The sequence below is a fragment of the Aquarana catesbeiana genome, linkage group LG01 (assembly GCF_042186555.1).
Source record: "Aquarana catesbeiana isolate 2022-GZ linkage group LG01, ASM4218655v1, whole genome shotgun sequence".
Classification (NCBI taxonomy): domain Eukaryota; kingdom Metazoa; phylum Chordata; class Amphibia; order Anura; family Ranidae; genus Aquarana; species Aquarana catesbeiana.
In genome coordinates this window covers 599,952,667-599,979,163 of record NC_133324.1, presented here as the reverse complement: position 1 = coordinate 599,979,163, position 26,497 = coordinate 599,952,667, and the positions used below count along the sequence as shown (strand labels likewise).

The 26,497-nt window shown below is 41.9% G+C and overlaps 1 protein-coding gene across 2 annotated transcripts in view; it reads right to left on the bottom strand.

Moving 5' to 3' along the window:
• Positions 1-26,497, bottom strand: part of ELP1 (elongator acetyltransferase complex subunit 1) — a 156,875-nt gene that overhangs the window by 54,009 nt on the left and 76,369 nt on the right. Inside the window, exons 19-23 of one of the 2 annotated variants that reach the window (XM_073598669.1) lie at positions 25,109-25,224; positions 22,944-23,017; positions 10,999-11,077; positions 10,838-10,917; positions 2,219-2,356 (exon numbers count right to left, since the gene is read on the bottom strand). In XM_073598669.1, coding sequence (XP_073454770.1) covers positions 2,219-2,356; positions 10,838-10,917; positions 10,999-11,077; positions 22,944-23,017; positions 25,109-25,224 — 487 coding nt within the window. The remainder of the gene's footprint in view (positions 1-2,218; positions 2,357-10,837; positions 10,918-10,998; positions 11,078-22,943; positions 23,018-25,108; positions 25,225-26,497) is intronic. The other variant, XM_073598677.1, reaches the window with a different exon arrangement.

Here is a 26,497-nt window from a genome sequence, read left to right as displayed (position 1 = left end):
GTGGAGCTCTTCAGAGCACATCTTCACTCGTGACCAAAACCTTAGACACTAGCGAAAAAACTGAGGTACTCCTGGTAGGAGGAGGGGTTTTATAGGGACTGAACTTCCTGTATTGGGTATACCAGTGTCCATCACCTGAAGGTGCCTATATACCCACATAGTGATTACTATGGTTCTCTGTGTCCCGTGATGTATGATAAAGAAAGAGGGTTTTCACCCTAAATGAAATTCCTTTAGTAACAGCACAAGGATGTGAAAAAATAATCACTTGATCCCTCTGGAGGATACTGTACTTGGGCTCCTAGGTGCTGCTTCAATCATCATTGAGTATGGGTATCACAAAAGATAGACTTATTGTTGGGTACACATTAGCCCAACCAAGATGTTACAGCACACCTTCTACATTATGTAACGGATTGCCAGAAAAACTCCAGGAACCAAGAAGGAAACCATTGCTGTGCAAGCACACAGAACCAAATTTAAAATGGCTCATGCTCCTCTTGGAACTGATAAGGATACCACAGAGCTGCACCATAGTAGCACAAGGGTGTATCAGTCATGTGACATGTGAAATAAAAAAGTTTTCAAATTACATTTTTTTAGAGCAGTGTTTTTCAACCTTTTTTCAGTCAAGGCACCCTGTAAAACTATGCACAATCCCGGGGGAAACACCAGTCTGAGGGCTTGTTCACACCAGGTGGTGTGTCCGAGCATGCTTTTTTTTTTTGATAGGCGCAAATGTACACACATTTGCTCGAGGCGTGGTACCCACATGCAACTGCAAAAGGCATCACATATTTGTGCAGTACAGGAATACGTGCAATTTTGCACGTGTTACCTCACTGCACCTGGTGTGAACAAGCCCTAAAATGTAGACCGAGCAAAATTCAGTGGTCTTAGATTGCAACTCCTACAAATTCCCCCCTCTAGCACAACCCCCCCCATTCCTCCTCCTAGCACAAACCCCCTCACCCCCCCCCCCCCCCACAATACCAACCCCCGTTCCCAAATCCCCACTCCTAGTGCACACCCCACTCCAATCCCCCCTCCCTTCTAGCACAAATCCCCCTACACAATCCCCTCTCCTAGCACAACCCCCCCCCCATTCCCAAGTCCCCATTCCTAGCACAAATAACCCCCCCACCCTCTTTGCACAACCCCTCCACCTAGCACAAACCCCCACAAATCCCCCCTTCCAGCACAAACCCCCTGTTCCCAAATCCTCCCTCCTAGCACAAACCCCCTCAAATCGCCCTCCTAGCACAACCCCTCCCAAATTCCTCCTTCTAGTACAATCTCCCCGTTCCCAAATCCCCACTACTAGCACAAACCCCACTCCCCTCTCCCAGCACAATTCTTTCAAATCCCCCCAAATCCCCCCTCCTAGCACAAATGTAGGCTGTGTGTGTTAATTCCTGTGCAATGCGAATCTGCTAGAAGAGAGAGAGAGCACAGCCTGTACATTGCTCTCCTCCTTCCTGCAGCTATGTTTAGTATTGCCAGGGAAAAAAAGAAAGCTGTAGTGCCGCCCGACACGTCCTTAACAACTGATCACGTCATCGGTTGATAGGACGCAGACGGGCAACCCACACAGCTTTCTGCTTTGCTGGCAATAATACACATAGCTGCAGGGAGGAGAAGAGAGCCGTACGTGCCAAGCTCTCTCTCTCCTCGCAGAGTCGCACTGCATGGGAGTTAAAGTAGAGCTCAGACCGGGATGTTGCTTTGACACCCAAGGACTCTTTGCGGCATCCCGGCTGAAAAACCCTGTTCTAGAGTATGGCCAATTTTATTTATACTAATACTAAATAACCTAAAATACAACCACAATTCCCAAACCTAATCCAAATTTAGAATTAGGGTTGTACCAGCTTTTTGCTGCCCTGTCCCAACTTGTTTGAGACCTGTTGCTGCCATCAATTTCAAAATTACCTTATTTTTTTTCTTAAAATTGTACATTTTCTCAGTTTAAAACAATGAATATGTTTTCTATTTTTCTATTGTGCGATTATAAAATGTGGGTTTATGAGATTTGCAAATCTGTTTTTATGTAGATTCTGTTTTTATGTAGATTTTACATAGTGTCCCACTATTTTGGAACTGGGGTTGTAATTTAGTGCATGATGTCTTTAAATAAATAATTTCACACTTCTCTATCAGTCTCAGATATGATTTTATACATTAATAGTAAGAAAAAGAAAAAACCTTCACAACATACTTCTGAAGACTCAATTTCTCAATGGCCTCTCTGATGGCATCACATACAATATCAACTTTTTTAGCTCTAGATGTCTGGGAAGATGGCGGGGATAAAGGCGTATGACTGGGATACATCGTCTTTGTCACATCTTCTTCTCTGAGAACAAAGTTATGTCATTAGCAAGAACTCGAACAATGACCACAATGATTCAAAAAATAAAATGTTTGCTTTATTTTCCTAATCTCTTTATCTTGTTGCCTATTTTTTCAAAATGTCTTTGGGTAATGTGCAAGGGACCATTACAACAGAAGTATAACTAATAGCAAAACCATTTTTATTTAGTTTTAGATCAGAGAGGGTTCAGAACTTCTGTTATGTTTTTATCTCTGTGGAATATTCGCCCTATTTGTCCTGAAAGAGAAAGTTAAAGTCACAAATTTGGGTTGTAGAGTAATAGAGCGGAAATCCTCCAGTGGGGACTGTTCTGGTGACTACCAAGGATTCCCTCACTTTGGAGCGATTTCCTCTCACTTCCTGTATTGGCAATGGGACAGGAAGTGAAGGGAAATCAGATGGCAAAAAAACAAAACAAAAACAAATAACTAACACTTGTTATTACCTTCCCTTACTTTATCCAAAATGGAAACTAAAAAATTATGCCTTTAGTTGTAAATCAGCAGATTTGGAAAAAACTGGCCAGCCACTGTATTTTCACAGTCTATGTGGTACTTGCAAACTATGCTGTAAACAAAGGATGGGTGTATTTGTGTACGAGTGTGTACAACCAAACACCAATCCCTCATTCATGCTAGCACTCCTCTGTTTAGCTCTTCTAAATGAAGAAGTTATCTGGGAAATACAAACATCTTTTATGCTTTGCCAATCACATTTTCCGAAGTTTAGATGTTCCTGTTTTAAAGCAGGTTTAGCTGAGCTTGGAGTTTCTAGTCGGATCCTGGATGCACAGAATTCTTTTTTTTATCTGAATGCAATTAAATTGACTGCGCCGAAAAGTAGGTAAAACACTCAGCCTGAACTGCACCATTTAAAAAAATCATTACATGCATTTAGAAATGTCCTTTAGCCCTGGTCCACACTGGTGTGATGCTGCATTTGCGGCACTCACCGATTTCAAAAAGTACCGGTAGTTTCTGTACTACTTTTTGCAATTTCGGGCTGCTGTTTACACTGACACCTGCACAGATGTCTCTGAAATTGCGGGCGAAATCGGGACTGACATGCGGGAGTGAAATCGTGGAAGTTCAGCTGAACTCGCACGGCTTCATTCCCGCAGCTCAGTGTGAACCTGAGCTTAAAGGCATAAAAATGTAGATTTGACATTGCCAATGTGCATGAGGCCTAAAGCTGCAAAGTTTTATGCACTGCTGTTCAAACTTGCAAAGCGGCAATCTTAGAAATGAGACAGGTGAAGGAAATTAGATTTTTAGATAGTTTAGCACCTGCCAGCAAATTTAGATCGTGAACAATGATTAACCAGTACAGCTCTTTGGACGTACTAGGTACGTCCTAACAGTGAACCCTTAATCACAAGCTGGTGGCTTGAAAGTGATGCAGCTCCAATGAAGTGACCCCCGCGCGATTCCTGGGCTCTCCTGCCCTTACCTGGAGCCCGGAAACAACTGCCAGCTAGGGGAGGGAGAGCGATGTGAGACTGAGGCAAATCCATGTCTCAATCTTACATGTAAACAAAGAAACGGGAAGCGACATTACTTCCGGTTTTGTGCTTGGTTAGATGGTGTGTAGGGCAGGGGGACATTGGGGTCTATTAGACCGCTAATGTCTCCATAAAGAGTACCTGTCATATGCCCAATGCCATCACATAGGGATTAACCCCTTGCGATAGCAATCAAGTAAAAATAAAACATTTGAAGAAAAAAAAGATGGAAAAAGTAAAATAATAACACACATTAAAATTAAGAAACAAAATTGCAGCAACCCCGTTGCCCCACACACATGCGCAAACAAAAATTCAGGGTGTGCACACGCATGTAAACCGTGGTCGCACAACACGTGTGACATATCGCCGTGAATGTCAGAGTGAGAACAATAATTCTAGCACAGGAGCTCCTAGTTAACTCTAAACTGATGAGCTGTAAAGGCTTTTAAAGCATCACCTATGGTGATTTTTGGGCACTGTCGTTTTTTGAGATATCACAGACACGCAATTTTAAGACATAGAATGTTTGGTATCTATTTACTCTATGCAACCTCATCTTTTATACTACAAAATGGGTTTATATTGTGTGTTTTTGCACTAAAATCCATTTTAAATATATTTTTTTCCTTAAAATGTACGTTTAATAAACAGTTGCACAATTATCATGCGACATAAAAATTTGCATCCATCACCTTTTTATTCTACAGGACCTCTGCTTTCAGAAGATTTTTACATGTTTGGCAAAAATTTAATATAAAGTTTCTCTGGAGCTGAACTGGTTAAAGATAAAAAAAAACGTTGGACAAGTATACTCAAGTGTACAAAGGTGTTATTAAAATGTCTGCATAATAGTTTAGAAGAATTCCAAGTACTGTATGGATATTTTTAAAGGTCCATTTTGGACCAATGTAACTACAGTGAGAGAAAAAAAGTATTTGATCCCCTGCTGATTTTGTACATTTGCCTACTGACAAAGAAATGGTCATGTCAAACATGGAAGTGGAAACATTGTGCTTTGGGGGTGTTTTTCTGCTAAGGGGACAGGACAACTTCACCGCATCAAAAGGGACGATGGATGGGGCCATGTCCCTTCAAATCTTGGGTGAGAACATCCTTCCCTCAGCCAGGGCACTGAAAATGGGTCCTGGATGGGTATTCCAGCATGACAATGACCCAAAACACACAGCCAAGGCAACAAAGAAGTGGCTCAAGAAAAAGCACATTAAGGTCCTGGAGTGGCCTAGCCATTAGCCAGACCTTAATCCCATAGAAAATATGTGGCGGGAGCTGAAGGTTTGAGTTACTAAACGTCAGCCTCAAAACCTTACAGGGGTTGTAAACCTGTGCATCCTATGCATTAAGGTGAAAAAACACCTGGCAGTGACCAGCAGCCCCCCAGACCCCCCATTTTACTTACCTGAGCCCTGGAACTTGACCCACAGGGACGCGCTGTCTCTCTGCGCGGGGTTCTTGGCTCTTGATTGGATAGACTGATAGCAGCGCAGCCATTGGCTCCCATCAATTAAATCCAATGACGAGGATGTCGGGGCCGAGTCCTGCATTCGGCCTCTATGGACGCAGAATGCAGGATTCGGGAGCGCGCCCGCAAGGTAAACCCCGGGAGAGCGCTTCTCCCAGGGGGTTATCTGATGTGGGGAGGAGCCACGAGAGCCACCGGGGAACCCCAGAAGAGCAGGTTCGGGGCCACTCTGTGCAAAATGAGCTGCACAGTGGAGGCAAGTATGATACGTTATTTATTTATTTTATTTTTTTAAACAAACCCTTATAATCACTTTAATACCTTGGAGAGGATCTGCAGAGGAGTGGGACAATATCCCGCCTTAGCTGTGTGCAGACCTGGTGGCCAAGTACAAGAGACGTCCGACCTCTGTGATTGCCAACAAGGGGTTTGCCAAGTACTAAGTCATGTTTTGCAAAGGGGTCAAATACTTATTTCAACCAGTAAAATGTAAATCAATTTATACATTTTTTGAAATGCGTTTATCTGGGTATTTTTGTTTTTTCTGTTTCTCACTGTTAAAATAAACCTACCATTAAAATTATAGACTGGCCATTTATTTGTCAGTGGGCAAACGTACAAAATCAACAGGGGATCTAAACACAAGAGGTCAGCTGTTCAGCATCAGCACCATTCAGAATGTTTTGCATATATTGAGTGGATGAAGTGGAAAGGCGGGGCAGTAATATTAGGCTCTCCACCTCATCCAATCAGAGAACGCTTTGCAGTCACTAAAAGAATTCAAGCCGTTCTCTGAATGGCGCCAATGCCGAGCGATCTTTAGAATGCATGGGGCATCCAATTGACATGGGGCCTAGCAGCAAATTGAAATCATAGGAGTATCAGTATTTACTGCAGTGATTTCTATCTCCCAGGGTCCAGGGATGTGGTATATACTGTAAATAGTTACATTGGTCCCAGCTGGACAAATGTACCTATGCTTAAATATCGATCGAATAGGAGAGGCCGCCTTTGAGAACGTCCAATGACGAAACGCGTAAGCCAGGGGTACGCTTTGACGTCATCTCTGATACAGAAGTAGGAAGCCTGGAACGCAGGTGGCACGCACTGCTATTGTTTTAGCTATCCCATATTGTGGATGGGAACTATTGTTTTTAACCTAATTATTTTTAATAAAACCTCATCTTAATTACTACACAATGGGAGCCCTTTTCTTCCTCCCTCTGAGGACCTATGCCTGAGAAAGCTGTGGGGTGACCCCCAGGAGATGCTGACCAGTGTGTAAAACCTCCACTGTGTGGAAACATCTACAGCAGCTTATTGGACCACTATTGGGAACGCTGGGAGAGCTGAGGAGGTAGTTCATCCACGGTACCCACATATGCCTAATACCCCTGCAGGGGTAAAAAAGTCTGGTAAGTGGGGACCCAACAGGGGGAGCACTACAAGTCACTTGGTTTGCTGAGCACTGAAGTCACCTTTAATAGCTGGAATTAGCTACCCTGGAATCAGAATTTTTATCCACGCTTCATATTCACCCGTATTTGGGACTTTGTAGGCTGTATTTATATATACACACTGTGTGTGGGACTTTTTACATATATTGCTAAGTTCTACGTTTATATTTGGGACTTTATTATTTAGTATTGGTTTATTTTTTCACGTCACCTATTAATACAGTTTTGGTCATTTTTTAAATTCTTTTACTGGCATTCTGGCCTTTTAAGTTTACGTTATTATTGCACTTCTGTATCATGTGTTTAGTTTGACACTCTACTATACATGTGTGATCATTTATTGTACATATATGGGCTTATTTAGACATATATGCACCAGCACATTCCTCTCACATTCAATTGACCTGCACACTCACATACATCTAGCTATACTGGGATAGGCTCTCCCCTTCTTCCTATAGGGTGGGCTTACAGCTAACTATCCCCATACCTTACAGGGTAGCGCCAATTACCCCACTTTTTATTTATTTACAGATTAGGAGAGGTTTACAAAATTCAATCACAATAACAAGGCAGTGCAAAACAGGAACAGTGGAACATATTTGATCAGTGGTGAGGCAAGGTCCTCTACCACTCAAAGTTAAGGTGCCAAAATGTGCCCCATTTCAGCGCTAAGGCCCATTGAAGGATTAGTGATTTGACAGGTTATTAAACCTTGTCTGATCACTATTTTTTCAGAAAGTACTGGACAGTGAAGAGGCCTAAGGTCAATAGGACTGTGCCTGCATGTCCATACATACTGTGGTTATGGCGAAAGTGACAGCCATTATCTGTAGATAAAATGGTTAGCATTCGTTTCCATTAACCCCTTTGTGCCGACTGTCTCCCGGCCCTTTAAGAGTTCTAAAAGCCAGGAGGTGGAGGCGGGCATTCGAGTCATGTGGTCACTGTGATTTGCTATCACAGCAGTCACATGATCGGAAAGCTCCTGATCAAAAGTATGCATCAGGAGCTTACAGATCCCCTCCGGCTTCCAGCCCCCTGGAACTCTTAGCACAGTGAGTTATTTTAACAGGGCCACAGTCACTCTGCAGTCTTCTTCTGCAAAAGAGATAATTTTATTCTGTGGTTTGTGAACATTCAGGTCTGGTATGTGAATGTGTCTCACCTTGGTGAGCAGAGCTAAAAGCCACTTTAAAAGATATCATTAAGAGTTCTGCTCTGACATGTAAGCTGGCTTGATCATCTGTTACTCTTTGATCAGATCATAAAAGGATTTGTTAACCAACATGATTTACTTTTTATAATTCGCTCAGTCTCCTAGTGATATATGATATGTTATTTCAGCAGCAGGAGGGGGGGCACGGGCCCTGACGCAGGAGCCGACAGGCAGGGAGGGGGGGGGGGGGGAGGACAGGAGAGGGCTGCCGATGACGGAGGAATGTAAACTGACCACGGTGTCAGGGCTCAGCAGCCCTGATACACGCTGGACTATCTAATCTATCTAGCATTGTTTCCAGTTATGGACTACAAAATATCGCCCCCTGCTATGGAGAAGAGAAGAGAAGTGTTATGTAGTCCTAACACACTCCCTTTCCTAGGGTGACAATGCTGCTCAATACGGTTGTCACCCTAGGACAGGAACAGAGTTCAAGGCAGGATTACCAGGGTAAAATAAAGAGAAAAAAAAAAGAAGTGTGAAAAAGAAAAACTAATGCAGCCACCACATCCAAAGGCAGCCATATATAGATTGAAATTTGGCCAGTTCAGTAGGGAACTAGACACATTTAATTCCATATATGGGCAGTCTGGTTGTACAGAAGTTGATCTACCTGTCAGGTTGTTCCCAAACTATAATTTCTGCCAGCCATAGCCGGCAACACTGATCAGTGTGTTCTGATGGCGGGGAAGGCTCCCCACCATCAGAACACGATAGCACAGTGAGAGTAAATCCCCCATCCAGATTGAGTGTGTGTGTGGATGGGGAAATCGGATCATTTTGTTTTGTTTAACCTGCTGGTTGAACGAAAAAAAAAAAAAAAAAGATTAATATATGGCCAGCCTAAGGACCGGTATGCTGCCGTAGTATAATTTTCTGTTTTTGGGTTTAGATACACTTTAAGCCATAAGCCAAAATCAAGACATGTGCAGAACTGAAAAATTTGTTTAGTTTGGTATAGATTCGTTATGTTACTAATTTAGTTTCCTTTTGGATTTCATTTAGTTTGGTTTCAAAATTAGTTTTGTTACCTTTTTTGTAAAATTTCGTTTTGTTTTCGTTAAAATTAGTTTCATTTAATAATGTTTTAACGAATTCCAACTTTTCAGAACGATTAGAATTCGAATTGGTCGAAAAACAATCGACCTATCCGAATTGAGTGTAAAGAGCTGGTTGTTAGGCAGCGGGCTTTCCCACTTACAGGTGAATATAAAGATAAAGAATACCAGCATTTCCTAGCAATAGAAAAATGTTTTTTTTAAAAAAAAAAAAAAAAAGCAAAACACGGTATAGGCTCCCCCTCCACCCCCTTGGGTCTGGCATGGATTTTAAGGGGATTTTCAGAAGCATGCAGGTCAGGAAGGGGGCACCCCCCACTCCTAAACCATACCAGGCCACACACCCTCAACATGGGGGGGGGGGGTGCTTTGGGGTGGGGGAGCCTCCCAAAGCACAATGTCCCTATGTTGATGGGGACAAGGGCCTCTTCCCGACAACCCTGGGCTGTGGTTGTCGGGGCCTGTGGGCAGGACCTTCTTGGAAACTGCAAGCCCCCCCCCCAGATCCTGCCCCCCCCATGCGACTATGTGAATGGGTAATTGAGTACATCGTACCTCTACCCATTCACCATAAAAGTAAAAAACACAGGAAACAGTTTTTGACAAGGCCTTCATTAAATAAAAAAATAAAAAAAATAAAAAACAGTGTGCCTCGATGTACATCCATGGTCAATCACGACACCCGCCGGAACCGTAAAATAGAAAAAAATAAAAACGCTACGCTTTGACAGTTCTTATATAGGTAAGGGGCGGAGCCACCCGGCTAGGTCACGCAGAGGCACCCCCGTCTGGCGTCACGTGACATCAGAAAGGGGCGGTGCAACCAGTAACGTAGTTGGGTGGCCCCGTCCCTTACCTATATAAGAACTTTTAAATCGCAGAGCGGGTATACAACGGGTAGTCTCCCAGCAGGCAGAGCGTTTTTTTTTTTTCATAAATTTCGGGTCCAGCAGGCATCGTAAATGAAAACCAACATGGGGACAAGGTGCTTTGGGGTGGGGGCGCTCGCTCGTGGACCCCACTCCGTTTTTTGTTTCCCCAATTCTGGCGTTTTTAAAACATTTTCTATTGCCAGAAAATGGCTGTATTCTTTATCTTGACATTTATCTGTCAGTGGGGAAGCCCGCTGACAGATCTCTCCTCATGGAGGTTAAGGACACGGCAGCCAGCTTCTTGGCCCGCTGCTAAACAACCAGCTATTACTTCACACAGAATTCAAATTGGTCGATTGTTCTTTGACCAATCTGAATTCGATTGTTCTGAAAAGTTGCAATTATTTAGAAAATTAATAAACAAAACAAATTTTTAAGGGATTTCAATGAAATTCGTTACTATTTCATTCAGAGATTCAAGTACATCCAAATCTCCAAATAACCAAAAATTCATCCGAATTTGTATGTGGACTGAAACGAACTGCACGTGTCTAGTGCTTCCCTACAACTTGGTCAGATGATTGCTAAGCCACTGTTCATGATATCAAAAGAAGTATAAAAAGAAAACAAGTTGAATGTAATGTATGCTGTAAAAGCAAAAATCAATCGCCAGTCCTAATTATAAGGGAGACTGCATTAGCGCTGTGATATTTTTATTAATTTTTCATTTCTACTTTTTAAAATAGTATTTTATAATAAAATCATAAAAATAAAGTTAAGTAGCAAGGTAACATTTGTGAACTTCATTTTCCTTATTGAGGTGACACTACACAGAACAACAATATGATAAAAAGAAAACTATATTATACTTACTTCAATTCAGTAAGAAACAAATTGATATGATTTACAGAGTCAATCTGCTTAACAAATATATCCACATTGTCCAGAAAAACCTGTAACACAATAGAACAAACTAAGTACAATACCGCATTCTAAACAAGAAAATAATGATCAAGTGTAGAAGATAGCAATACCTTTGGATTGTGATCATATATTAAGTTTAAGTTGATTCTCAGTTTTCTCATACATTCAAAAGCATCCTTAAACTGCAAACTAAAAAAAATATATAATTATCATGACATCTATAAATGATCTATTCACAAAATAAAGAGCTCAAATTATCACACAGTCTTTAGTTAGATCTATACCTTACAGTCAGTACCTTAGAGTAAGACGGAATTGTACTGACGACAATGCATTTGCTGTGGAGGCTGGTAAATCGCATGACAGGCTTTTGGAGAGGGGTTACTCCCACACCTCGCTGAAGAAGGCCTTTAGACAAGCCACTTCACGTACTAGGCTCTAGCTTTTGTATTCCCACAAAACCCCAAGTGCAGATAACCCTTTGTGAATCATCACTAAATATTGCAATCAGCATGTCCAAATCAGAAAAATTGTTTCTAGTGTAGCGGTTGGTTACCACTAGTTACTAACACCCACCAAATCACCCTGCTGCCAGACCCCCATCTATCACCTTTGAGACAATGAGCAGTCATTTGCATAGTTTTGTTGCGTTTATTGTGGGATACAGCTTGGTTGGGGTAAAGGAAGATATGGGATGCCCATAGCACTTATTGAATTGTCATCACATTTCTAGAACATTGATTAGCAGCTTCTAGCCCTGAAAAATGATGCAATTCTAATATTCACAGTCTATTTCCTCTGCATACAGTGGGGACGGAAAGTATTCAGACCCCCTTACATTTTTCACTCTGTTATATTGCAGCCATTTGCTAAAATCATTTAAGTTCATTTTTTTCCTCATTAATGTACACACAGCACCCCATATTGACAGAAAAACACAGAATTGTTGACATTTTTGCAGATTTATTAAAAAAGCAAAACTGAAATATCACATGGTCCTAAGTATTCAGACCCTTTGCTGTCCATTTCTTCTGATCGTCCTTGAGATGGTTCTACACATTCATTTGAGTCCAGCTGTGTTTGATTATACTGATTGGACTTGATTAGGAAAGCCACACACCTGTCTATATAAGACCTTACAGCTCACAGTGCATGTCAGAGCAAATGAGAATCCTAAGGTCAAAAGAACTGCCTGAAGCGCTCAGAGACAGAATTGTGGCAAGGCACAGATCTGGCCAAGATTACAAAAAAATTTCTGCTGCACTTAAGGTTCCTAAGAGCACAGTGGCCTCCATAATCCTTGAATGGAAGATGTTTGGGATGACCAGAACCCTTCCTAGAGCTGGCCGTCTGGCCAAACTGAGCTATCAGGGGAGAAGAGCCTTGGTGAGAGAGGTAAATTAGAACCCAAAGATCACTGTGGCTGAGCTCCAGAGATGCAGTCGGGAGATGGGAGAAAGTTGTAGAAAGTCAACCATCACTGCAGTCCTCCACCAGTGAGGGCTTTATGGCAGAGTGGCCAGATGGAAGCCTCTCCTCAGTGCAAAACACATGAAAGCCCGCCACATGAAGTTTGCAAAAAAAACACCCGAAGGGCTCCAAGATGGTGAGAAATAAGATTTTCTGGTCTGATGAGACCAAGATAGAACTTTTTGGCCTTAATTCTAAGCGGTATGTGTGGAGAAAACCAGGCACTGCTCATCACCTGTCCAATACAGTCCCAACAGTGAAGCATGTTGGTGGCAGCATCACGCTGTGGGGGTATTTTTCAGCTGCAGGGACAGGACGACTGGTTGCAATCGAGGGAAAGATGAATGCGGCCAAGTACAGGGATATCCTGGACGAAAACCTTCTCCAGAGTGCTCAGGACCTCAGACTGGGCCGAAGGTTTACCTTCCAACAAGACAATGACCCCAAGCACACAGCTAAAATAATGAAGGAGTGGCTTCACAGCTACTCCGTGACTGTTCTTGAATGGCCCAGCCAGAGCCCTGACTTAAACCCAATTGAGCATCTCTGGAGAGACCTAAAAATGGCTGTCCACCAACATTTACCATCCAACCTGACAGAACTGGAGAGGATCTGCCAATATCTGGTGCTGTATGTACAATAATGAGGAAAAAAAATGAACTTAAATGATTTTAGCAAATGGCTGCAATATAACAAAGAGTGAAAAATTTAAGGGGGTGTGAATACTTTCCGTCCCCACTGTATCTCCACTGCAGACTATTGCTCCTCTTCCTCTGCACTCACTCCTGCAGATTATCACTCCTCTAGATTTCTCTCTTCTTGTACAAATCCTCTACTACAAAACTGTTAGACTCCTGTTGCTTCACTTCCAGTAAGACAAGAAGGGATCACTCTGAATAACCCCAGCTTGCTGGCTATACATTGTTACTGTACTAAAGTCTCTTAATGGTGTTGCTTGAGCAAATCAATAAGCCAGAGGCATACAGTACCTCTCCCCGGTGGCTCAATGAATTTGGTAGCTACACAGTCTCTTGGATGACATTGCCAGAGTGCTTTACCGGGCCAGAGATGCTCGGTACCTCTTCCCGACGGCCTAGCACATGGTAATAAGCGGACTACTGTTCCCAGCCAGTCCATAACTGTAAACGCTGCATTTCCCGGCCCACAGCATTCCACACTACTCTCAACAATTCTCCTTTTGCTTCTTTCACACTGACCTTCTCCAAAGGGCAAGTTCTGTGTTCCCCGGTCACAGAACTTTGTTCTACTCTCCTCAGTCCTGCTGTTACTTCTCCTTCACTGATCTTCTCCAAAGTGCAAGTCCTGTGTTCCCCGGTCACAGCATGTGACCCCAGCTTATATGGGAGGCCTGCCCCCCGCCAATACCGAATGGCAATTGATCAGAGCTCCTCACATGAGCTACCTGCCAATCCAATTCAGGCCCGCCCTCCTCTTCCAGAACATTCTGGCTGAAAACAGGGGAGACGCCTCTGAGTAAGAGCACAGGTGGTCACACCCACCACTACACTAAACACTCCCAATCTCAAATCAAAACAAACAGGCCTAACTTAAAGCACAGGCCTAAATTTGCCTACACTGACATCTTAGACCCCAAAAAATCCAAAATCTAGTGCTACACTAGATTTTGGCATGTGCTTACTAAGGACCCATCCTTGGGTCGTTTAATTCCTGAGGTTCCCGTCTTTACATTTAAGAGGGCAACCTCTATTGCTTCTAAATTAATGAAGTGAGTTCAAGGGTGATCTGGGCGTTGAAAATTGCAAATAAAGAGGTATCCATATGTATGGTTCCTGTGGGTACTGCAAATATATGGATACCAGCAAAAAAAAATCCTGCCGGATGGCAAGGCCTTCATACCTAAACATTTTGAGAACTGCAGAACATTTGGTGTGATTTATCAGCTGAGATTCAACTTTGGTTGCTTCTATGTCAGTAAGACTAAACTTGATTTTTGGAAGCGAGCTTACTGACATATGAGCAAGCAGACATGCAACCCTGATCTAGTCCTGGGTAGACATACCACTATTGTCCACCAAGGCAAATTTCCAAAGATCAAATTCTTGAACTTAGATCGTATTCATCCCAATCCCAGAGGAGGACACTGGAACAAAAATCTCCTACAACTTGAATTGCGCTGGATATATATGTTGAAGGCTACCCATCCACCGGGACTGAATGAGGCAGTTTGTTTCAAGCCCTTCCTTGAAGGATTCACCTCAGGAGGGATGGAGAAATAGCCACATAATGGGTCCCATCTATGCAAATTAAAAATTCAGTGTATATACCATTCACCTTCCTGTCTAATCTATCTTAGTCCATTCTCTATGCTGTCTGTTTGCCTCCTCTGCTGTGCTGTCTGCTATAGAGGGGATCATTTATTCATTTGATCACATTTTGATTGCTGTATCACATTTACCTGTATAGTATTCTAAAGTTTGCTCAGTCATATTCTGCAGGTTTATCTATTGCTGCCACATTCAGTACCCGTCATCCCCTCCACGATCTGCTATCCTTCACTATTAGATACCCCTATGGATCATGTGATTGCGGCAATCCTGTGACGGTATTTTGTCACATTTGGATTTCATAAGACATAACTTGTCTTTTATGTGCCATTTTCAATTTTCCAACCTGACCGAGTTACTATATGTTTTTTGCTTTTTTATTGGTTGTGGTTTTTGATTTGCGTGTGCCCGGCACGGTGAGCTCGCTTTTCAAGCGTCCTTTTTAGGAGTGAGATGGTATTCTATCAACATTGTCACTCCCCCTGTGTTTCCAGGGCGACCAGTGTGTTCGCCTGAAGACATTTCCGTGCCGGTGGGCTGCGTGCGCGTCGCTTCATTCCGCAGCGCGTGCACATGACGTCATGTCGCGTACACGCTGTGGGAAGGCCCGGCGCGGACGCGGCTTAGGGGGCCTGTATGGAATCTGATTTCCATACCAGCTGCTCAGCTGTTTGGCATGATGGACAGTACGCCCGAGTTTAGCCTGCATATAAACACTCAGATATCACAGGCATACAAGCACAGCCAACAGGTGGAAACATCCGGAGTCGCTGAAAGGAGACCCAACACGTTTATAGTGAGTCTTTTGTAGATCTCTGTTATACTCATATTTTTTCCTACATCTTCCCTCTGGGCTATTTTAGCATAAACTTAACGATTAGGGCGGCTACTCACGCTCATTACATTTTTTGTCTCTTTTTCCCACATTGGGATTTTGATCAGCCTTTTGGGGTATTTGTGTTTGGATCTTTTCCCAGCCTCTCCCGATATTTGTGTCCTTCTCAGCCTGGTTGCCAGCAATTTTTGATGTATTTTATTGCAGGTATGTTCGTCCACAAGTTTTCTTGTTTGAACTATGGATAAATCTATATACAATATTTTTTCTTTATTCATATACACGTTTTATTACTACATCTTTTTCAGGAATCCTGCTTTACAGGCCCCAGCACACGTGATTTTCTCCAATCTAGGACCTAAGTCCCCCCTTCGTTTTCTCAATTTTGGGGCATGGTCCACATATACATTCTCTTCTGATACCGAATCTGGGTTTGAGATACCTCTTTTAGAGTTTCATTCCAAGCAGGGACAATGTGGATGGGATGGCGGAGTGACTCCACGTGACAGGGTCTCTCTCTTTTTTAAAATGGATTTGGACGATTTTATGTATGTGCAATTGAATAAAATGTAAGTCAATAGTACTTTTCCTTATGGGCAATGTAATTTGGGTTAAATATGTTAAATTGATTGTTGACTATTTGTATTTTATAGATTACATATTTCCTGTTAAACCCAGATGAAGGAGACTACACTCATCTCTGAAACGCTTTGGGTATAGGAATTCTGTATCACCAATGTGTACAATTTTGATGTCTCCATGTCCAAATTTTGTCTAACATTACATGTATTTTTCTATATAGTTATTGAATAAAATTATTATTTTTTCTACACTGTGTGTTGGTAATGCCTAAAAAATCCCACCCCTAGGGGTCCCTCTCTATTCCATTTTTCATGGGATGTGGCACACTTTGTAAATCTTCCATATCAGAAATGCAACTATTACAAAAATGGAAAACTCAACACATCTCTCCTGGGGCGTGTGGCCTCAGTCAAGATGACCATCCTCCCTAAACTCTTATACTTATTTCAAACACTGCCTATTCCCATCCCCTATGCGCACTTGAGAACACTCCAAGCGGATTTGATACTCTTTGTTTGGAACTATAAGAGACATAAGATTAGAGGTCGACCGATATATCGGCCGATATTTGGCTTTTTTTACTTAATCGGCATTGGCGGATTGTGCTGATAAAAAAAGCCGATTATAACTTCAGCGGGACTTGCAAATGACTTCTGTAATAGAAGTCAATGCAAGTTGTCTGAAAGTTATCTGTGGAGAGGATTCTCTCCTCCCTGGGCAGCCTGCCAAGTCTGATAAGAAGATACATTGTATCTTTTCATGTTCTTTTATCAATGAGCTGAAGTCTGTGTGGAGGAGTTCTCAGTTTAACCATTTAACCACTTCAATACCAGGCACTTAGACACCTTCCCGCCCAGACCAATTTTCAGCTTTCAGCGCTGTCGCAATTTGAATGACAATTGCGCGGTCATGCTACACAGTACTCAAACAAATTTTTTATCATTTTGTTCCCATAAATAGAGCTTTCTTTTGGTGGTATTTGATCACCTCTGCGGTTTTTATTTTTTGCGCAACAAATAAAAAAAGACCGAAAATTTTGAAAAAAAACACGTTTTTCTTTGTTTCTGTTAAAACTTTTTGTAAATAAATACGTTTTCTTCTTCAATGACGGGCACTGATATGGCTGCACTGACGGGCACTGATACGGCGGCACTGATGGGCACAGATGAGGTGGCACCGATGAGGTGGCACTGATGAGGTGGCACTGACGGGCACTGATGATGGGCACTGATAGGCGGCACTGATGGGCACTGATGGGCACCGATAGGTGGCACTGGTATGCGGCACTGATGGGCACTCATAGGTGGCACGGATGGGCACTTATAGGCGGCACTGATGAGCACTCATAGGTGGCATTGATGGGCACTCGTAGGTGGCATTGATGGTTACTTATGGGTGGCACTGATAGTTGGCACGGATGGGCACTGATAGATGGGCACGGATGGGCACTGACAGGTGGCATGAATGGACACTGATGGGTGGCACTGATGGCATTGCTTATTTGCAGTGATGCCCCTAAGGGTGGCATTGCTGGGCATCACTGCAACATAATTGTGCCAATCAGTGCCCATTTGTGGGCACTGATTGGCACAGATTTGGCACACTGGGCACATGTGGATGGCCATGGGGTTGATACCTGGCAATCCACATGTTGCCCCTTCCCTGGTGGTCCTAGTGGCGATCCCTGGTGGTCCAGTGTGGTGATCTGCGGGGGGGCTGCGCTGATAAACAATCAGCGCAGACCCCCCCTGCCAGGAGAGCCGCCGATCGGCTCTCCTCTACTTGCGTCTGTCAGACGCGAGTGAGGAAGAGTCGATCAACAGCTCTTCCTATTGACAGCGTGATCAGCCGCGATTGGACACGGCTGATCACGTGGTAAAGAGCCTCCGCCGGAGGCTTTTTATCAAGATCAGTGTAGCGGTGTGTCAGACTGACACACCGCTCCACCGATCGCCGCGATGCGCGCCCCCGGGGGCGCGCTGCGGCATGTTATCCTGCTGGACGTCATATGACGTCCAGTCAGGATAACAGAACCACTTCCCGGACGTCAATCCGCTATAGGGCGGGCGGGAAGTGGTTAAAGACTAAATCTTTTCTGACACTTGTTGCTTACAAGTAAAAATCCTGTATTTTCTGCTAGAAAATCACTTAGAACCCCCAAACATTATATATATATATATTTTTTTTTTTAGCAGAGACCCTAGGGAATAAAATAGCGGTTGTTGCAATGTTTTATGTCACACGGTATTTGCGCAGCGGTCTTTCAAACGCAATTTAAAAAAAAAAAAATACACTAATGAAATAAAAAAAAAAATAAGCAGTAAAGTTAGCCCATTTTTTTCGTCCAAAAGTTTTGATTACCTGTTTTTGTGTATTTAATATTTAAGATATCTTTATTTTTATTTTTTTTATCTAAATTATACATACAAGTGAACTGATTGGAGGTTTGTTTTGTTTAATAAATGTTTAAATGTAAAAAATTTTCTGTATTACTTAAGGCTGCTATCACACTGGAGCGGGCATGCGTTGACGGTAAAACGCTGTTAGTTTTAGCGGCGCTTTACCGTCATTTTAGCAGCGCTATTCGGCTGCTAGCGGGGCGCTTATAACCCAGCTAGCGGCTGAGGAAGGGGTTAAATGCGCCCCTGAAGCGCTGCTGCCAAAATGCTTTGCAGGCGCTTCGGCAGCGGTGCGCATTCATTTCAATGGGCAGGAGTGGTGGAGGAGCGGTATACACCGCTCCAAAGATGCCGCTTGCAGGACTTTTTTTAAACATCCTGCCAGCGCATCGCCTCAGTGTGAAAGCACTCGAGCTTTCACACTGAGACTGCAGGGGAGCCGTTTTACAGGCACTTTACAGGCACTATTTTTAGCCCAAAAGCGCCTGAAAAACGCCCCATTGTGAAAGGGGTCTAACTGCTAGATTTTATGAGATGAAGGGAAAAAAAAAAGAAAAAAAAAAAAAATCTGCCTAATATATCGGCCCAAAAAAAATCGGCATCTTATATCGGCCATCGGCCACCGCGATTTCTAAATATCGGCATCGGCCAGAGAAAAACCCATATCGGTCGACCTCTACATAGGATTCCCCGTTCAGTATTAATGGCGTCCAGATCTGATGGGGGACTAGCGTTCCCTAACCTTGTAAAATATTACCAAGCAACCCAACTATGAGTCATAACCTCCTGCTTCCCTCAACGTTCTTATTATAAGTGGACAGAGATTGAAAAAAATATGGCTGGCACCCATACACCCGAACAGTTTGCTCTGGAATGCGAGTGCGAGGTGGACCCGGGTAGGCTCTTGGGATCCATGTTTCAACTCAGATCGCTCTGGCGCAAACTATCTCACGAACACGAGCTCTGCAAAATCGCTCCTAACCTTCTTTATCTGCAACCCCAGGCTGCCTGCTAGTTTCACTCACCAGATGTCCTCGCCTTGGGCGACACGGAACTTATTCCACCTTGGACACTTGGTAGACCCTAGAACTTGTAAACTACTATCATTTGCTGAACTTTAAAACAAATATGGAGTTACCTGGCCGGGTGTTCTATGGATATCTTCAAATACATCACTATGCCTAATCTGGACCCAGGCGGCTAAGAGCTCCTTTTGCACGCTTTACAAGGAAAATGCGTATAATATCCTTTACTTTTGGTACCCGACTCCAGACGTGCTTCACGCCATCTATCCATCTAGCTCTGATCGATGCTGGCGTTGTCAAAGGGATAAAGGTACTCTTTACCGTATCTATTGGAGCTGCCCCGATAGTGGCCTTCTGGCATTCAACACAGCACCTGCTATTCCGCCTATTTGAGGTGTCGGTTCCCTTGACGCTAACATTTTTCCTGCTTGGTGTATCACCACTACAAATTCCCAAACCGTACAAGAAACTACTTAGACACATCCTTACCACTGCACGCTGTCTGGTTGCCCTCAACTGGAAGTGGAGCTCCCCGCCTTCCCAAGACGCTCTGTATGCCAGAATAAAAGACATGGAGCTAATGGAAAGAATGACAGCTAGACTACAGGATAGTTTGAAAATACATAAGGTCTGGGAGCTGTGGCATCTTCAAGAGGACCTTTCTTGAGCCAGTGGATGAGCTAATGTGTTCTTTTTCTGTCATTCTTTAATTTCCCCTTTTCCCCAAATCTCTCCTTTTCCCTATCTTTCTTCTTGTTCTTTTCTCACACTCTCTTTTCCACTTCAAAAGTTTTTATCACAGCTGTGGTACACTCCATATTACCTGACAGTTCATGGCATGACCTAGCAAGGAGATTGCGCCAATTGTTACTACATTGCTTGAATTTGCTGTACCCATGTTTCAGTATTACTTGGAGCTTACTTTGTTCTGTTTTTGTCCTATTCTCTGCTGAGATAACAAATAAAAACTGTTATTTGAATAAAAACATATAGGTGGAGACAAGTCTATTGCATGAATGTTTTGCTATGCAATATTTAATAAATCAATCCCTGTTTAAAATAATCCAGTAGCCTTAACTGACTGTTGGTTAATCCCAGACCTAAACACGACAAGGTTTAGAATTCTTCCTACATTTCATAAATTTCAAGCTCTTTGGATCTGCCTTTGAATTTACACACAAATGAAGCTGTTATGTTGGGTCACCAAAAAGAAAAACTTACAGACTGTTGTACTAACACAAGTGATGTTAGTGCGGCGATCTCCCCCGCTGAGCTATTGTGTTCTGACTACGGGGACGCCCCCCCCCGTCAACATGGTGCATTAACACCAAATGCATGAGTACGCATGCAAAGCACCGCTTGAAGCATTTTTTTCAGCTGGGTCTACCTTCCCTGGAGTAAAGACATCCAGCAGAGGAAGAAGAAAAAATATATACGGTATACATCCTGCATGCATGAGGCCTTTCCCTAGCACTGAAATGAACAGACAATGTGCTTTATTGTGCACTACATTTTAATGAGACGATTGAATCAACTATTGAATGATTAGCAGTGCCAATACAAGTTCTCCAATTACAGATCAAATCTATACACATACAGCAACACGTGACATCTTTATTAGATACTTAAAAACCCAAATGTTTGGGTCCCACGTATATTGTAAACCAAACAACTATTCAATTTTATCTTGTTACACAGTTTTTTTTATTTAGTTCATAGTCAATGATTGGATTGCCCTGACATCCATAAATTGAAAGAATGCAACCATATAGTATCGTTCTTCATTCTGGCTAATTGTACGTGCTCATAATCACGTTATCAACTGGAAAGACAAATATATACATTTGGATGTTTAATTTTTGCAACTGGTCTTAACCATCAATCTATTCCTTCCAATAACATATGACTAATTTGAAAACGAAGGTACGCTTTACTTCCCTAGCATTTGAAGAGCAGTTAAAGAGTAACTCTACTTTTGTTGAGAAAAAAAAACATTCCCCTCTGGGTGATCCATGTACATTACAAGGATTTTAATAAACTTCGTTGCAGATTCCTACCTTTTATTATTTATTTCAGGTACTTCTATAGCGCTGTCAATTTACATTGTACATTCACATCAGTCCCTACCCTCAAGGAGCTTACAATCTAAGGTCCCTAACACACATTCCTACCTACTAGGGACAATTTAGACAGGATCCAATTAACCTACCAGCATGTCTTTGGAGTGTGGGAGGAAACCGGAGTACTCGGAGGAAACCCATGCAGGCACAGGGAGAACATGCAAACTCCAGGCAGGTAGTGTCATGGTTGGGATTCGAACCAGCAACCCTTCTTACTGCTAGTTGAAAGTGCTATCCACTACACCACTGTGCCGCCTACCTTTTGTTATTCTGAAGAAATCACTTGCGTTTGTTTGTGTCCACGTGGTAAGTGAATCTAATGGGAGTGGTTTCATAATTATCCATCAGCTGCTGCACTTGCAGGGCTTTAATGAGAAAAATTGCAGGGTCTGCATCCCTTTAGGCCGACCTCACACCTATGCAGGTTGCAGTTTGCATATTTCAGGTGCATGTTGTGTTTTTCAATACACATTTCTGAGCCATTGAAGTCTATGGAACCAAAAACCAGAAAAAAGTCCTTGGCTCTTTCCATAAAATGCACAGGTGTGAACTACATCCATAGGAAACCATGTTAAATGGACTGTAGCGTGTTTCCGCAAAACTGAAAATGCATAGGTGTGAACCAGGGCTTAGATGCGATTTCCTATTGGGAGTATCTCACCAAAAATGACATTGTTGTTGAAGGGGATTGCACAAAATCTGATTTGTATCTTAGTGCGGACTTCTGGGGAAATTGGTGAGCCAATCATACAAGCAGGAAATTATGTTTCTGGGGGCCTTCTATACACATTCTGTGTACAGAACACCTCCAGGCTGCCATATTGCATTTTACAGAAAATAACAAAGCTGCAGATTGAAAAGCAAAGGTAATTTTCAATAACAATATGACTTGTATCACAATTGTATATGCTATATTATTATTTGCCATTTTTTCCCCCACAAAAGTGGAGTTACCTTGTAAAGTGAAAAACTAATACCTGCCACCCCAATAGGCATCTACCCATATCCCCCCTACAACATTATGTGAACAGCAGAAATAACAGTTGATGGAAGCAAGATAATTTCCCATTGTGGTTACTTAGGATTTTTAACTACTGTTCAGATATAGGAATCTATAACTTGCTTTTTAAAAGCAGCCACGCATAGAACCTATAACTTCACCTTTGCACATGTATCATACAAGTGCAGGAAAAAAATCAAATCGCATTTTCTGACAGAAACAGTAGTATTTTTTCCTGAAATGATATTGCACTGCATTTTAAAAAACACATTATGTAGCTTTGTAAATGTCCTAACTACTTAGTAGTTGATAACTCACCTATCCAACCACTTCCGTGTCTGTGCAAGGACAAGAGCTCTATGGTGAATAGTTTCTAAATTTCCACGTGGCATCTGTTAGAGAAAATAATGGGCATGGGACATAAATCAAAAAAGCCACTCAAACAAAAAACACACACACACACAATCAAATCCAAATTAACACATTCTACAGGGTAAAAAGTTGTGGAAAAGTTATGAGCCGTTAAATTTTTATCCACTGCAGAAAGTAGTTGGAGTTGTTTGATCAAGTTCACAATGCATTTGCAGAATATAACTACAGTGGTAGTGATATACTGTATGCATCTAAAGGCTACCCCCCCCCCCCCCTTTTAGTAACACGTTACACCTGTATAGGGATCATGGGTTTAATGCTTTGCAGGCTCATGTGAAAAAAAATAAATGCACATGTTTCCTGCAAAATCATCAGGATTTACGTTTTTTTTTTTTTTTTTCAAAGTGAACTTAGCTGTTAATTACATCTCCAGACTTGCCAAAATGTGGCTGGACACACAAAGCCTAATGTGCTTGTTGTGCCAGGTTTGCCATTTACCTATATTGCTGCTTGGGAGACAGTGCACCTATACTAAGTAAATTATTTTTCTGTGTAAATTATTTAAGGAAAAGAGGTTGCAAACACAAAACAGGTATTTCAAGTCTGCACAGAAACACATTACCTTTCGTATAAAAAAAACCCCACAAAGATATCATCAACCATAGCAACAATATATTAGGTCAGCTGATGAAGAATGTTTAGAAGTCATTCATGAATTAGGGATAATAGAAGACAAGTTTTTATCCTTACAATTTAGCTAAATGCAACACTTTTATAAAATTTTGGACAGAGAGGGGAGGGAATAGAACACCCGATGGGTTTTTAATGCTTTCTGTCCCCCTGTTGGAGAGTTTCACCCTCTCTGTCATGTTTACTATCATCATCGAAAGTTTAATAAAATCCCACATTTTGGTTTGTACTGAAAACCACTTTGGAGCAATTTCCTTTCACTTCCTGTTGTGGCTATGGGACAGGAAGTGAAGGTAATCTCCCAAATAGGACAAATAAAAATCCCGACGGGGTTATAATAGATCCATTCCATAGAGACCATTGATACTACCTGCAGCTCAGCAACTGAAAGCCCGGAAGAGCACGACATATGCACCCGTGATCCACTGATCGTGGGTGCAATGCTTTGCAGGCTCCTGGGTAAAAACATAATACATACACATTTTTCTACTCGCAAAAACTGCATTTATTATTTTTTGTTAAAGCTGAACTTAGCCTTTAAATAACCCGTACTAAAAGAAATTTGGAGGCTGCCTTTTCTGACCTCTTTTTGAAATTGTGAATTGCCTGGTTGTCTATGGCTTCGATACTTTGAGTCACTGACCCAGAACAGCAAAAATGAATTACTTATCTGCACGCTTGTTCCAAATCTGTGATCTAGCAACTAACATTGTAATAAGGTCACTAAAAGCAGCATACACAATTCTCATCAGTGCACAAATATATAAGGCTTGACTATTAATGGGATCCCTAACCATTAGACCCCTTTCACAGTTTCACAGTTGTTTTTCAGGCGCTAAAGGGCTAAAAACAGCACCTGTAAAGCACCTGAAAAACGCCTCCCTTGCCACCCCAATGTGAAAGCCTGAGTGCTTTCACACTGGGGCGCTGCACTGGCAGGACATTAAAAAAAAAGTCCTGCAAGCAGCATCTTTGGGGCGGTGGAGGAGCAGTGTATACACCACTTTTCCATCGCTCCTGCCCTGCAAAGCTCTTCAGAGCTACACAGGCACATTTAAACCCTTTCTTTGGCCGTTAGCAGGGGTTAAAAGCGCTAAAACAGAGGTAAAGCGCCGCTACAACTAGCGGCGCTTTACCACTAACAATGCCAACGGCGGCTCAGTGTGAAAAGGCTCTAAAAGGAAACAGTTGGGAACAGAACCCTTGGAAGGAGTAGATTTCCCCTTGCATCATGTTGGCTAAAGATACACTTTAAGAAAAATAAATTACATCACACTACATACACAGATACACCAACATTGAATACTTCAACATCATTTAACTAATCAATATTTTTAACTACACTAGAAGTGCAAATAAAGTTACTACTACTATATGAAATTATATATCACAATTTCTTTCAAAATAAAATTCAGAATAACCTGTAAAATGACTTTGGTATCCTGTGGAACTACTGTAACAAGTCGAGATCCTCTTTCCACTTTTCGAATGGTCTCATCATTTGAGCTCGATGTGTTTCCCAAGACTGCTTCCAGCGCTGTGCAATAAAATAGACATAAAGCATGTGTTATTATTGCTTGTAGGGCATCTTCAAAATAAAAAAAAATAAAAAATAATGCATTTGTACAACACTATATTTTCATCTCAGAATTTGATCAAAAACGTAAGTTTTTTTCATGATTTTTCCATGACCATCCAGCCCTGGTGTTCAACACCCAGCCCGCCAGCACTCTGCATGCAGGACGTGGTGTGTCTTTTGCTGTGTCACCCACTTGAAGCAGTGGCAAAACCTGACATGTTGGACATCAACTTGAAGCCTTCTAGATTTACAAAGTTGACCCCCACTGCTATTCAGCCACTATCTCAAAAGAAAACATTCAACAGCTAACTACATCAAAAGTAAACATAATCTGTTAAATGTTGACGTGATAAAGCACGCAAAGCCTGGATTCTTACTCTACTTGCTTCAAGTGGACCAAGTGCCAGATACTTTAGTTCACGTTGTATGTATACTAAAAAAATATGTTTGTCTAACTATGCACACTGAGCTTTCCCCGGTGATACCATAATGTTCCTTTCTGGCCAGATGGTGCCCTCTTTGTTTGGGCATCATCCAGGAGCACACTGGACTAAGCCCTGAGATGACAATTCTGTAAATCCTGGTAACTTCACAGTAGCCTTTAGATAGGATAAAAAGGTAGGCGCTGTAGGAACAATCCTCTTTGTATGTTAGTTATAGTGCCTTCAGTGGCAAAAATTAATTTGCCCTAGGAGTCAGACATTGGTTGCTATTGCGTTTTGTGTTAAGTGCGTTTTGTGTTAAGTTGTGTTGTTAGGTCATATTGTGTTTATTTAAGCCTGGGTATGCCCAATAGGCTTTGTTTTGCATAACTATACCTTTTTAAAATCCAATAAAAAGAAAAAAAAACAAAATTATATTATAATATATATATATATATATATATATATATATATATATATATATATATATATATATATATATATATATATATATATATATATATATATAAAAATGAACAGTTTTTTTGGAAAATCATTCTGTTGCTGTAAATTTAACCTGTCAGGAACTTTATTTCCACAACTCATTTTGGAAAAAAAAATACATCCACTGAGTAAAAACCGGCATACACACGTTCATTTAATTAACAAAGTTTTTTTTTTTAATATAATCATACACTAACGAACCATATTCTTGGGGTGCTGGCTAGAACAAATTCCCCCCCCCCATGCTGGTTCATGTATATGTAGATGCTATTATATTTAAGCAAAAAAGTAACCCAAAGATACCG